Source organism: Juglans microcarpa x Juglans regia, chromosome 6S (genome assembly GCF_004785595.1).
Source record: "Juglans microcarpa x Juglans regia isolate MS1-56 chromosome 6S, Jm3101_v1.0, whole genome shotgun sequence".
NCBI lineage: Eukaryota > Viridiplantae > Streptophyta > Magnoliopsida > Fagales > Juglandaceae > Juglans > Juglans microcarpa x Juglans regia.
The window spans coordinates 2,248,425-2,264,309 of NC_054605.1; the positions used below are offsets into that span (position 1 = coordinate 2,248,425).

At 37.1% G+C, this 15,885-nt stretch overlaps 1 protein-coding gene across 1 annotated transcript; it reads left to right on the top strand.

The window, feature by feature from the left end:
* Window positions 1–4,997: 4,997 nt before the first annotated feature.
* LOC121236528 (serine/threonine-protein kinase WAG1-like) lies at window positions 4,998–6,845 on the top strand. The gene has a single exon (XM_041132979.1). It carries the CDS (start codon window positions 5,231–5,233, stop codon window positions 6,710–6,712), a length of 1,482 nt encoding a protein of 493 aa, XP_040988913.1. The 5' UTR covers window positions 4,998–5,230; the 3' UTR covers window positions 6,713–6,845.
* Window positions 6,846–15,885: the final 9,040 nt, after the last annotated feature.

Sequence of the window (15,885 nt, forward strand, 5' to 3'; positions counted from 1 at the left end):
GCAAACAAGTACATTTATTTAGATCAATACTATTAATGCATTATTATATTTTTTTAATTTTTATTTTGTTTAAATGCAGATTCACTTAAGTGTCATGAACCAATTGAAATTATTCAGTGGTGTAAGCGACAATGATGGTGCACTGTTGACCACGTGGCAGACAGCATCCTCTTCCCTCCATGATCACATGGGCCACCCCCTCTCCCATTTCAGTTGCAATCATACCTAATAATTATCCAATGAAATTTCAAAAAAAAAAAAAAAAAATTACCCAATGAAGAAGTAAATTCCATTTATTTTTTAGTAAATTATTTCTCATTTATTTTCTCATCATCTTCTTATTATTTTATGATGTAACATTAGATGATTAAAAACTATCATATAATATTAAATCATGAGATGATGAGAATATTATAAAAAAATAAATAATGAATAGATTTACTCTTTATATTTATGTCCTTGATTTTAATTAATATATATAAACTTCTAAAGGGTTACTTTTAAATACAATTAATATTTACAGTCAATCTTAGATTTTATATATATATATATATATATATATAAGATTTACATGATTTGTTTTTTGAAAAATAGATAAATATAGAATTTATTTAAAAAATAATAAACCTTATTCTTAAAAAAAATATATAAAATTTGGTCACTTATATATATATATATATAATATGGTAATTACTTTCGATGTGGTTTAATTTCTGTTTGCGTATTAATTAATTTGTTTTCACAACCCATATATGCATGCATGCACGATCTTATTATTATTATATATTCACCCTTGAATTAGTTATTTAATAAAACAAAACGAACATGGTAGTTAATTTTAACATTATTGAAAATTAATAAGAAATCTTACAACCGTCCAAAAGAGCAGGTGCTTGTATTAATTGGATATAATATTAATCAAGTTGGATATAATATTTATGTCCTTCCTAACAAATAATAAAATGAAAAACCAAATAGAGACCGGGGGAAGCTGTACGTAGGCATAATTAATCTAAATTAATATATATTATCTATTTGATTAATATTCTCAAGCATAGAAATATATTGTTGGATGGACTTGAAAAATAATGAAACGAAGAGCCATTTAAATTGATTGAGTGATTCTCAACCTCCATAAGCCAAAAAGAAAAAAGAAAAAAGAAATTTCATGATCATAAAACATTAACATTATTTCTGTTGAAATACCTTCCGTTACTACAAGAAAATTACTTATTTATAGCTAGTTATTTCTTGTGAAAATGATTATTTCCTGTCAAAATGAGTCTGTTTTTATCACAATAAATTATTCTCATCGTAAATAATCCATCACAAATGTTCATTTTTCTTGTAATGCATATTCTTAACATTGATCGATAAACAAAGGGCATAATTTTAAGCAAGGCCCAAATCTAAATTCTAAATTTTGTTAGAATTAAATAGTACTGGTAAGATTTGATTTATAAGATTATAATTTTAAAATTTATCTTTTAAATCAAATTATATTATAAATATTATATGTGGTATAGAAGCTTTAAAAATCCAATATTTTCCTTATGTATGCAGTATCACAATTCCTAATTAATTATCTATAGAGTGGCACTTGGAGCCGGTCGGGTGTCTAAAGTTGATTTACACCGGCCATTAAACAACTGCCACGTGCAGATTTCAGTTATATTGAGAATGGAACAACATGCAGCGGATCACAATTTCATAGCCTGAAGATCTCCTAAAATGCGATGCCAGAAGATTGAGCCAACGTAGAAGTCTTGTGCCTCTCCTCCTTGCCCCATCGTCGGCCTCCTCCTGTCTCTCTCTCTACTTTGTGTGAAAAAAAAAGTAGGCATTGCTCTTACCATCAACTGTCCTCCCAACCCCCGTCTTCCCCCCTATCCTCAAAAGCTCCAAAATTATCCCTTGGTGCTTTCGAGTCATTTTCTGGTGAAGATTAGAGTTCAAAACTGATTGGCCACTCTTCTTTGTACATCTCCTCAACCATGGGCTTCCAAAGGTAGTGCATTAATAAACCAGTTTGCAACCTGATTGGTATACAAAATTAATGAAGATACCACATGACTTTTAAATTCCAATACCAACAATGCATATTAAGAAACCATTTTTAGAATCATCTTACCAAATTTCTGGTCAAGCCCGTTTCCTTTGGGTAACTGGTGAAATAAGGTGATAATTAGTAAATTAAAACTTCTTAATATAATCGCAAGTACATGATAGAAATAGAATTTTGGGAACCAATTGTTGAGGGACATGATTGCCCGAGGAAGTATCGTGCCCAAGGTTTCTCCGGGTAGCTTGAACCTGACCCATGATTGCATCACCAGCAAAAGTGTCAAGAAATTGTCTGGAGTGCAACAACTGTGTATGGTTCCTCGTCGACCCCAACCTTCACATAGCTGTGCTGCCCAGTTCTGGGCCTTCTAGCCCCTATAGAAATTATATATGCAGCACCCCGTAGAAATTATATATGTGAACTTCGAATCGGCTCACCTTCGAATCAGGATCCTTGGAATCGGGATGGGAGAACAAGAACTTCAAATCTCAGAATCCTTCGAATCGGAAGAACAAGAAAGGGAGGAGAGAGGGAGAGCAGGGGTTCAGGAGGAAAGAGGGAAAGTAAGTTGCAAGGATTCAGGAGGAGAGAGAGGAGAGGGAAAGGAAATTGAGTTATTCTGTGAGGTAGGTGACATTGGAAGATAAATAAATCTCATACGTGGTGCGATCTTATTGGCTGGTGTGAAATTGGGTATTACACCCGACCGGTTGTGAGCTTTTCTCTTATCTATAACATTCTAGCCTTTAATTATTACTCCCGGCCATTACTAATATTTTTCAAGCCCTCCTAATCCCAGTAACAAAATAACATTTTGTGCAATAATAATTATTATTGTAATAATATTAATAGCACATCATTACAGCTTTTGACATTATATATATATATATATATATATACACACACGCACTAGCATGGGGGCTACGTGCAAGGCACATATGCCCTGTACATAGCATCTGGTTGAAGGAAAAAAAAAGTCCTAAAATCTCTTTGCAAAAGTATATAATAGTAACAATTCATTAAATAAAAGTTCTTGAAAAACAGATTTGGAACAACATTTAATTAAAAATACCATTATTTATATAAATGAGCCAACATACAAAATCACCATTCAATTGACAAGCTCATGAGAGTTGCATACCAAAATCACCAAGTTTATAAACACAATTTTTTACATAAGTTTGGTTTCACTCACGCCGCCTCAATGCGTCTGTGTAAGGATCTCTAAGATCTCATTATTTCTGTTTGTTAAATCGTTTCATCACCAATTTTTTTTATTTAAACATATATTACATAATACTTTTTTCATCCGATTTGGTGCTTGTTAACAGTTAAATCATTTCATCGCCAATTTTTTTTTTTAATATATATCTAAACATATGTTTTATAGTACTTATTTCATTTGATTTGATGACTGGTTTCATCCAAGTTCATGCATGTCTATTGATCTCATTATTTCGAATGAAGGCTAATCTAGATTATACATGCGAGTTTTCTACATAGCTTCTAAAATTCCAAAGAGCTTCAACTAAGAAGAGAAACGAAGAAAACTCATACCCACGTAACGACGAGATTGACAGACAAGAAGAGAAATTTCAACGTTGAAGAACCCATAAGTTTGTGTGAGAAAGTAGATAGTAAAAGACATTGGAAACGTGAGAAAGTGAGAGGAAAAAGATTTCGACCAACCTTTGATAAGAAGAAAGTTATAAAGAGACAAGTGAAACACAATAAAAATACACTTTACAGTGTCGGTGAGGAAAATAAAAATACAAAAGGATGAGAATTTGAGAAAATAGAGAGAAAAATTGGACGAAAAAAATACTATTCATCCTGTGTAGAGCATTCAGGTACATAACTGTGATAACAATCAAGTACACAAGGGCATAAGTGAAATAGAAAGTGTCCAACAAAAATACTATTCATTCCTATTCATATGCGTCTAGCCACTTTTAATATATAAGGGATATAATAAGCTCTTCAAGGTCGTATATAAGATATTATAAATGATAAATAATGCTATTCACATTAATTGCATGTACCGGCCAACTCTAGTCATTGACCCACCAATGCATGCATGCCTTGGATCTCATCATGATCATCACATAATTAAATAAACAATAAAGAAGCATCAAACTGTGTTCACGACACTCTCAATATATAAAGAAAACTAATGGTTTGAATAGGCTAATTAGAATGTAAGTCTTGTGAATTAAGTACTCTTTTTATAGTAATTTTTGTTTATATAAATAATATGTACGTACGGGAGTTCCGCACATTGTATATCTATAAAGAATTACTGATGGGTAAAACTCAAGATCGCTAGCTGCATGTAGACGGTCCTAATTAATAAACTAAAGAATATTGAGGTACGTAAACCTGAAAGAATGATGACACGAAGAATAAGGCATGTAAAATATATAATTGAGATTAGATAGAAAAACTAGGATCAAAGTGATGAGGATGATCACCGACTATTTGCGTTCATGCGCCATGCATACATATATGATTTATTACCTATCCATTGCTATTCACTTTCACAATATATATTTATAAATTTTTTATAAAATATAGAGATATTTTTTATAAAATATAAGAATATATTTTTTTTTTTATAGAATATAATGTATAGAGTGATAAACAGTGATCAGAATTTTTTTTCATTATATATCCAACTAGCCCTTGCCTTTAGAGTAATACTACACCTATCCAAAATTTGTCCTGAAATGATATCCTGAAATGTACATCTCATTTTTTTATTTTATTTTTTTAATCATTATAAATATTTATAAAAACAATAAAAAATTTACAATATCATTTAAAAACACTTTCTTTAATCACTTTATAATCGATCGCTGGCTGCCCTTTCTTACGTTCTTTCTTGCGCACCCCGATACGAACGCGGCCCTTTCTCAGCGCCAACTTCCTTTCATTCTTTAATATTTCTTTCTGCCCATTCTTTCCATTTATGTCTCTCTCCCTCTATCACACTAGATGGGTCAACGAAACACCTTCTTTAACCCTTCTCCCTCGGCGGGTAGGCCCCACCGCTGAGTCCCACCTCTACCCCTCTCTCTCTCTCTCTCTCTGTTAATTTATATACATGAACCATAGCCTCAGAAAGATCGATCCTAATTGATCAAGAATTAGCAGAGCTAGCCCTCGATGGACGAAGACACCCTTTTTCCCTGCGAGGCAGATCTAGACCTTAGCTTCACCAGCTGCACCTCTACCACCACCGATCGCACCTTCGCTTGCTCAAGCGCCCGCAGTAGCTTAGCACGCAGCAGCTTGACTCTCAGCTTCAACGAGTCCCGCCTCTCAACAACCACAACTACTACCACCACCAGCACTAGTACTCCCCACTACCGCCGTCCCCACCGTAACTCCGACCCACATTGGTCCGCCATCAAAACTGCCACCAACATCTCCTCCGATGGCAAAATCCACCTCCGCCACCTAAAGCTCCTCCGGCACCTCGGCACTGGAAACCTCGGGCGTGTCTTCCTCTGCCGTCTCAGAGACTATGAGCACGCCAACTTCGCTCTCAAGGTGGTTGACATGGATTCTCTTAGCACCAAAAAGCTTTCCCACGTTCAGATGGAGGCCCGCATCCTCTCCATGCTAGACCACCCTTTCCTCCCTACACTCTACGCCCACCTCCAGGTTTCCCACTACACCTGTCTCCTCATTGACTACTGCCCGGGTGGGGACCTTCACTCCCTCCTCCGCAAACAGCCCGGCAACCGGCTCCAGCTTCATGCCGTCAGGTTCTTCGCCGCAGAGGTCTTAGTAGCCTTGGAGTATTTGCACGCTCTAGGTGTTGTTTACCGGGATCTGAAGCCAGAAAACGTGTTGCTACGGGAAGACGGCCACATCATGCTGTCTGACTTCGACTTGTGCTTCAAGGCCGACGTAGTCCCCACAATGGAGAAGATCCGAGCCCAAACAAGCAAGTACAGGAACTGCAGACGCACTTGCTTCGGCTCCACTACAAAAAAGGTCAACCGGATCCGGGAGGACGTGAAGGCAGAGTTTGTTGCAGAGCCGACAACGGCATTTTCCAGGTCCTGCGTCGGGACCCACGAGTACTTGGCACCGGAGTTAGTCTCCGGGAACGGTCACGGTAATGGGGTTGACTGGTGGGCTTTCGGGGTGTTCATTTACGAACTGTGGTACGGGACCACGCCCTTCAGAGGAGGGAGCAAAGAGAGCACCCTGCGCAATATAGCATCGAGCAGGCAAGTTAGATTCCCCGTCGACATGGGGAAGAGAAAGGAGGATCATGAGCGGACTGCGACGGAGGCAAGGGATTTGATAGAAAAGTTACTGGTAAAGGACCCAAGGAGGAGGCTAGGTTGCGCCAGGGGTGCAACCGACATCAAACGGCACCCTTTCTTCGATGGGATAAAGTGGCCGTTGATCCGGACGTACAGGCCGCCGCCGGAAGTACGGGGGCTTCTAAGGAAGGAAAAGACGAACATGAACGGAGACGTGAGTGTTGGGGCTAACCAGACGATCGAGATATCAAGGCAGAACTGGTGTTGGTGGAAGAAACTTGGGTTTTTGGTGAAGAAGAAGAAGAACAAGAGGGCAATGTCTACGTCGAATCACAGTAACAGAAGCGATAGACTGCTCTCCTCGTGATAATATCTACACTACTTACGTACAGTAATAAGTCAAAATGATATTTATAATTTTAGGAAATATTCATAAATTCGAGTTTCTTATTTTATATTTTCCCTTTCTCATGTAGTGGAGTTTGAAAGTTTAGCATGCATTCGCCTTGGAAAATTATATAGTAAAAGGCAATGTGATTTACCATTTTTGGTAGAGTCATTAATATTTTTGGTTGTCGAGTCTTAGATTTATGAAATTTATCAGACTTTCTAAATATATTTAAACTAAATTTAGATGGGGCTCTTTTCTTTGATTGCAATAAAACTGGGATTGGAGCTATCCTGTGCAGTGATTGTGGTGTGGTGATTATGGCGCTTAGCAAAGTTGAAGAAGAATTCTTAAAACCAGAAAATGTGGAGGCTATGGCTGTTTTGAGGGGACTCCAATTCTATTTTCAGATTGGCCTTCCTAATCTTCTTATTGAGAGTGATTGTTTACACCTAGTAAGGGAAATAAACAGTGTTGATTCACTTTGCTCTTCTAGAAAAACTGTTATCACTAAAATTAGAAGACTCATGCTCAGATTTATGAACTATCAAATACAACATGAATCCCATATGGCTAATGCATCAGCTCATCACCTAGCAAGGCATGCTTGGTCTATTACTGATGTGGAATTGTGGTGGCATGCAGCTCCCCACTTTATTGATAATATTGTTTACATAGATGCCATTTCTTGTAAGCACTCTTAAGGCCTTTTGTGCCTATTTGCAATGAAGATCTCTTTTCTATAAAAAAAAATAAAAAATAAATAAATAAATAAAAATAAAAAAGAAAGATGGTTCTTTCTATTTAAAAGTAAGCTTTACAAAATGCTCTATAGCCTTGAAGACTTGAAAGTTGTTATCTGATCCCTTTTCTCACGAGGGATATATATGTCTGCAGATTGATTCCCAAGACCCTCCAATTCGCTTATTAAAAAAAGGAGGTTTACAAAATAACTTGATCTTCGCTCTTTTTTTCTTCTAAACCATAAAAGCAGTTGTTTTTGTCGATCTGAAGTTTCCAAAAAAAAAACAATCATTTGAATTTGACGTACGTTAATAAAGAATGAAAGCAAGAGTAGTGTAGGTTATATAGCTAAACAAATAATCTTACAAATTACTTGTGTGGTTTGATGTGATACGGCAAATTATAAAAAAAAAAAATTATTATAAAGTAGATCTGACGTCTCATATATTGAGTCCTATCAATCTATATATTTACTTTTATAAGATATTTTTGTAGATATATAATATCTCTTCTCAATTATCTTAATGTAGACTCTCAAACTATTAAATGAGAAAGTGGTACATTATGAAAAAGGGTTATACAAATCACCATACAAAAAGATCATTCATACTTCCTTTTTATCTATATATGCCTATTTTAGGACTTTATTCGTCATTGTAATAAGTCGATAGATTCAAAAACTAAAATGGTCGATGTACTACTCCCCGACCAATTGACTTAAAACTGACCATAAGAGAGGGGTTTATGTTATTTTTATGTGGGGATTTTAAATTTATTGAGGAAGAGAGTGAGATCAGCATGAGATTTAGAGATAGGGTATTTGATGGAGAGAGAGGAATGGCATTATGCTTACATTGTTTTTAATTTAAGTGTAACACCAGCCCTATACTCAGGCCCATGAGGACAACCCACTCACCAGAAATAGTGTCGTTTAGAGGTCAGAAAATTCTTTCCCTTTTCCCTCTTCTATCTCCCCCTCTACCCATAGTCTCTACCCATAGTTGCCCCTTGCGGACGGTTTATTTCCCTCCCGAATATTCCTCCTCCTCGTCACTCCCTTCCCCCTATTTCTCTTCCTCATTCACCCATGCCTCTTCAGTTTGTTCTCACCCCTAAACCTCTCTCTCACAAATCCATTCCGATGTGTTTCTCTCTCTCTCTCTCTCCCTCTTACGATTTCTCTCTCAGTCGATCCTTCACTCTTGTGCTGAAGACCCAAACAGGATTGTTGCACGGTGACCTGCACCAATAAGCCGATGGCCCACCGTTTTGTTTCTCCACCAACACCCACGCCCAACCCCGTCACACTTCTCACAGCAACGCCACCATGAGCCTCACCACCGCCACATGTTAAGCAAGCCACCAGAGCTACCCCAACACTAAGAACCATATTGACGACGATACAACGCAAGGAAAGAGACGAAAAATAACTGACAAAAAGGAGGAAACCGAATATGCTATTTCTGTATTGTGTTACCTCTGTCATGTACAACGGTGTCTATTTATAGTTACAAGATAATAGAAAATAACAAATAATGAATAAACAATGTATATATACAGCTCAGCAAAAAAAAGAATAATAAATTCAAATGCATTATTCTGGGTGCGTATTGGGTGTTTGACGAATTACTTCCTTGAACTTCAATAAAGCACTACTAGCAGCCACTGATTTTGGATCAACCACCCCAGATTCACTACAGTCTCTCTCATGGTTTAGATTTGAGCCCCACTGCAACGTCAACGACAGTCACCCCCCATCATGCCGGTAAGTCCCTTCTTTCCACCTTTGTCTCTCCACCACTGATCTGCATCTCTCTCTCTCTCTCTCTCATACCCTCTGTTTCCCTTCTCTCTATCTCGTGGTGCTCTCGCAGGTTCTCTCTCTTTCTCTTTCACTTTCTCTCTATCTCTCTCTTCCTCCTTGCTCGAAATGAAAAATTCTTTCTTGTTGGACACAAATCATCAATAGCACATTCGTGGGTTCTATCACCGATGCCTCTATTCCTATTACACACTGCCAACGTTGATGAGCCTCTATTGGTGGTATCAGTTCCTACCTAGCTTTAATCTCTCGGTGATTTTCTTTGTTACATGTTACTATTTAACTCCTCAGGTGTTCTTCTCATAGAAGCGCACACATTCTGTTTTGTGCTGCGGTTGGCAAAGGCCCACCGAAGGTTACTCCTCTCTCACCAAGGACAATGATTTCATTTCTAGGCAGCATTGTTTCACTCTCTAATTCACTAGCCACCACACAAAATTAGGTATTGTACACGAGCGTTAGTTTCACTTTTCATTGTTAATGTCGTGACATGATTTGTGTTCAGTGGGGATTAGTTGGTCTCTGTTTCTATAATAGAATTTGTAGACTGTGAAATTCTTGGTGATATGTGGTTGTGTGACATATTGGGAGTCGTTGTGGTAGTATTGTAGGCTGATTGCGAATGCTGGATAGGTTAGTCTGTGAGATGGTTGTTGTATGACATGTCAGGACTCGCTGGATGTAGTGTTGTGTGTGGAGATGACTCAATAGTGTGGCTTTTTAGGGGTTAATGTGTGGTTGTTCGGGATTGTTATGTCTGTTTGGGGTTGACGTGTGGTTGTTTGGTATTTTTGTGTGTCGTTTGGGGTTGACGTGTGGCTATTTGGGGTTGTCAGGTAGCTATTTAGATTGTTTGATCCCTTCTTATGTCATTTTTGGGCTATTGACTTCCTTGATATGTCTGTTGTGGGTTGTTTGGTTGTGCGACATGCTGAGCGTGAGTCGGTTGGCTTGAAAATGTGGTTGTTTCAGCTGACTCGTGTGTGAGGATTTGTTAAGTGAATTTGAGGAGGTTGCGCTACATATTGGTGTAGTGAGCTTGTGGTAAATGGTTAAGCAAATACGAGTTGGATGGGCTAATTATTAGGAAGTAGTGAATTTCTGTGAATGTTGTGATGGATTTGTACATGCTGAGTTTGTAGTTCAGGTTATGGATTTACGTTAGTAAAGTTAGCTTTGTCCTTGTTTGGGTTATTAACACGTTAGTAAATATTTTTTGGTTTAGGTGGTGATATTGTTAGAGGTCGGCCCAAGGCCTTAATAATTTACTGCAAGAGTTAGGTAAGTGGAGTTCCAATGCTAAGTTTTGCATAAAACAATTGGACTGAGGTTGATTTAATGAAAAATATGTTTGTTTTGTTATAAAAATAAAACTTGAAAACAACTTTGGTCATTTATCTGCATTACTCATGAAATCCATATAAAAAGAGAAAAATATATTTTTATCATGATTGGTGTAGACATGACCTACTTTTGGCATTCTATTTATAAACTGTACAAAAAGAGCGAATATAAAATCTGAAAATTTTTACATGATTAAGTGAAGATGCTTTGAATCTGTTTTTTATTATGTGAAGATGATATGAATCTGTTTAGTACTCTGTTTTGATATGATGTGGCGTTTGAAAAATATTTGGCATCATTTTATGATTTTGTATCTGATTCTATTTTTGTTTCTAATTCCGATATGTTTGATTATGTTAATGTGTTGGTATCAACATCTATATTTTGCTCCAATTTATGGTTCTGCCATAGGATATAATAGTGGTCTTCAACCTTGCCACGGGACATAATAGTGGCCTCTAGCCCCGTCACAGGACATAATAGTGGCCTCTGGCCCTACCACAGGATACAATAGTGGCATTGGCCCCGCCACGAGATATAGTAGTAGTCTTTGTTCTGAGTGCATCACCTTGGTGATGAATAGTGAAGATTTTGCTTTGTTAACCGCAGATATGCACAACCTTACCACGCAGGTTAAACATGGTCTCCATTATGATATGATGCTCTAATATGATATGATATGATATGATGATGATGCTTAGTTATGCTAAAGGACTTTTAATATGAATATTTTGAACTATCGCTTTCATATTTTGATTCTGCTAAAAATAAAAATGTTTCGTTCTACATTCCAAACTCTATAAATGCTCATGTTTACATACGATTATATGTTATCTGCTTTTTGAGTTGTTGATAACTTACCCCTTATCTATACAATATTTTTAGATAATTTTAATGGTTCGACTAAGAATCAAGTTTAGGAAGCATGGGCGAAATTAGCTAAGGATAGTGGATTGAGTACCTAAGGGTACTATTACTAGTAGAGTATTTTATTTAGTAGATTGGATTTATTAAGTTTAATTGATTTATTAGGATGTTGATAAATTATTGAGACTTGTGAAATTGTTGATTCATTATGTTGAGGTCCTTTTAGAAGAACATCTACATTTAGTCTGAATAAATGAGTTTATGGTTATAAGTTCTTTGGAGTATATATATATTCTGTACTGTTGGGAGATGAATTTATGTTTATGGTGTCTTTGAAAATCTTATCTTTACTATGAGATATGATTTGAGGTGGCAAGAGGTAACTCTTCGAACCCATCTAGGTACGGGGCATTGCATTATGCCTACCTATATATGTTGATTTCATTTATAATCTAACTTGTTATATCATTTTTTGTTTTTGTTGGAAAGCTCGAAGATCCATAGTTTTATATCATGTGCTCCATGTGTTTGTGTTGATGAAATCATATAACCAACAAACATAGGGTGTAGGTTGCACCTTTTTGCTAGTTTGAGATTTTAACATGCAAAAAGTGGTGGTTTAGATAACATATTACAAAAAACGCAATAGTTTGAGAGTCCCTTGTTGAAAATGGATAAAGTTCAAAATTAGTATGGGCTATTTGCAAGTTGTGACACCCGTATTTTAGTATATTTTTATTGAAGGATTTATTATTATTAATTCAAAAATTTATTCTCTGGTTTTAAAATTGTTAGATTTTTAGTTGGTTTATTTTTATGATTTTTTTAATTTTGTGAAAATTATTTTGAAGTACTTTCTTATTATTAATTATTGTTATGCATTTAAATTTCTCTTTATTCTAAATTAATTTACTGTTGGATTTAATTATTTTATTTTTATTTTATCACTACGTTTAAATTATTTTATTTAACTTACTGTTTTGAAATTATTTTTCGTTGGATCATTTTATGACCCAAGATGTGAGGATTGGACCTCATTTCTTTCCTTCACTTTTCTTTTTCTCTTTTTCTTTTCCCTTTCTTTTCTTTCTTCCCCTTTTCTTTTTCTTTCCGCTGCTTTTTCCCCCCAACGCGCGACAGCCCCTTCCCCTTCCCCGTGCGTCCGCGTCGCCTCTCCCAACCCACCGCCGCCGCCCAGCCGTGGCCCTCACCGCCCCTCCCATCAGCTTCCCCACCGGCTGGCGACACCACCCCACCAATCTCAGCCCCTAACCCGCCGCCGATAGCCCCCACGCACCACACCAAGCCGCGGCGCTCTCTTCACTCCAGTGCCGCCGTCGCGCCACCACCGGCCACCATTTCTTCACCACATTATCATCGACTTCCTAGCAACCCAATGCACCCAACCTCAGCTCTGATCCGTCACCGGTGAGGCACAACCAACCCCATTTTTTATTTGGGTATTTTTGGTCTTCAACCACCCTTTGAGCCGCCATCCAAGGCAAACCACCACCACCACTAGCTTCACCGACATCCCTAAGCTCTATCCTATCAATTTTGAGTCTTGGTTTGTCTCCGTTCAAAAGTGGGTTTTTGAAACCCACGGCCACAGTGTATTTTACACTGTTACGTTGCTGAGCCACCACTTCTTGCACCTCCAAGATCCTTCAGAAATTATATTATAACACTGTAAGTATTTTTCCAAAGAACTATTGTGATTTAAATATATTTTTACACTAACTCATATTATTGTGATCTGGTTGGACATGCCGGACTGAGTCCCAGGAGTTCGGGGGTCGGATGGATTGTCGACGGAGTTGTGTGTTTGGTTGGTATTGTAAAATGTTAGTTGTTGGCATGGTGTTGTTCATGTACATGACATATTGCACGCATGATCATATTTGTAAAGGAAACTAGGTTTTCGTGTATATGTATTCATGTTCATGTGTTTCATGAAAACTGGGTTTTCAGGTGTTAAAGGATTTTGGGTGCGTGTGTATCACGACCCCAAGCCGAGATGGGGTATTATCTCGGTGGAGCTCCTCTGGTCACTCGGGAGCGGAATATATTGAGTGACATCCCCTAGGTTGTCGCTGGGCGACAACGGGATCGGACGAGATGGTCTCGTGTCGACTCCGTGGCCCCTCTGCTAGCGGAGGCTAGAGGATGCTTGGCCACGAACGCGCTGGGCGCGGAACTGGGCATCGCTCATTGCGTAGTGGGTGCTTGGCCACGAACGCGCTGGGCGCAGAACTGAGCATCGCTACGAAGCCAGGACGTGCGGATGATCCCTAGGGGAGATCATGGTGCATATGGTTAATGGATTGATGGGCTATTTTCTGGAAAAATAGCGTGTGTTGAATAATATGATTTTATGTGATTCATTTTCTGAAAATGAGGTTTTATTGATTTGGGTCATTTTCTGAGAAAGTAACGGATTACTATTTTTGGGCCAAAATGGGATTTTGGCGTGTGTTGGAAAAATATCCATTTTTGGGGAAAATGATATTTTGGATTTGATTCATATTTCATCATATGCATACATGTTGGTGGCATCAATATGTTTTTATCTCGTGGTTGTTTGGTTTATACTTACCTGTGGTACCGTTCTCTGGTAACGCAGATTTTAATGCAGAGGAGGATAAGGGTGAGCCTGAGGATTTGGCTCCGCCCGAGGAGTGATCCGGGATCACTCGTTTTGGTTTGAGACTTGTATATATTTTATTTGGGATGACTGTATAACTTTTTAAAGATGCTTTGTTTTGAATATTTGTATTAAAATTCTGGTACTTAGTTGACTTGTTAAATTATCCGTTGCGTTGTTTATTGTACACTGTTGCATGTACACACACTTGGCACTATCGTTGGGATGCGTGACCGTGTTGTCATCATCCTGACGTCACGATTCCCGTGTTTTTTGTACGTGGGAGTCGGGGCGTCACAGGTGGTATCAGAGCAGTTCGGCTCTGGGTAAACCCACATGTCCCTTATGTGAAGTACCAGAAATTTTATTTTTTTAAAGTTGTAAGTTAAATTATTTAATTTAAAGTATGTTTTTTTATTGGTTTTATTGTATACTACTTGTTTGTTTATTTTATATTATTTGTTTTATTTTATGGCAGGTTATTTTATTTATTTTTTAATTATTTTATTGTGTACTGATTCATTGTTTTCTTCATTTTGTCTTATGATATTTTATTGTTGGTTTTATTCTATTTTATTTTATGTTGTATTGTCGTATTTTAATTTATTTTGCTACAGTTATATTTTAATTTGCTTGAGTTGAAAGTGAGGTTAAGGGTTATGCTATGGCAAGAAGATGATACGATCGAGAATGGTATTGCTAGGCTTGAACATTTAGTGTAGTAGGCCTGAACTCTTGGCAATTGGTTTGTTTTTAATATCGAGACTTGAAGGGAACGACATGGTCTGGATGATCTCTGGGGAATAGGATAATTGAGGTTTTAGATTTTGTGAAGATGACAGGAGGCTTTAGAATGGGAGGTTGTAAGTTCAACGAACTTCAAGGTTAGATTTATGAGAAATTCATCTAAGGTTTGAGGTCCTATAATTTTTAGAAAATAAGTTTATTGTATTTAAGGTGGTAGGTTCAACAAGCATTTGAAGGAATACTCAGATTAGAAGTTTTTTATCTTACCGACTTTGTTAAGTAGTTGATAACATTTGGGACTTTAGAAATTTTCAAGCTTTATAAGATGAATGTTTTAGATTTAAGGTCATCGATCTTGAGGATTTCGGGGAATGATTCTTATCTGGTTTATGGTTTTAGAATTGCAGAGTTGAAGGGTTGAATTATAATAAGATTTGAGTTCTTAGTTTTGTAGACTTGGTACACTAGCTTGGTCTATTCTAGCAATTGATTAGTTGGTAACCATTAAAATGAGATTGATGAGAGTTGAGTTACTGATATCATAATTTTTCAGGAGAGACCTTCTTTGGAGATGGAAGGTAATGATCTAGTTTGTGTATTTTCTGAGGATTGAAGATGTTGATCTAGTTCAGGAAATGATTGTTTTTAGCTAGAGGTTAGTGACAGGTTGATGATTTAATCCATATCAATTTTAAGGATAATAGATGGTGCAAATTTAGGAAATGATTCTTGTTGATTTCGAGGATATAGGTCCAGATGATGGAAATGGTAACGATGGATCACTTGCACGTTTGGAGGATTATTGATTTTGGCTAAGGGTGCATGAGATCGATGCGTAGTAGTAGTGAGTGTGTATGCATTTCGGAGAGTACAGGTCCTAGTCTCATTTTTTTGGTTTGGAAGAAGTGGTTTTGGTAGGTGTTGAAGAGGAGTAAATACAATTGTATTAGATTCAAGAGATTTTGACTTGGAGTTTTTGTTGAG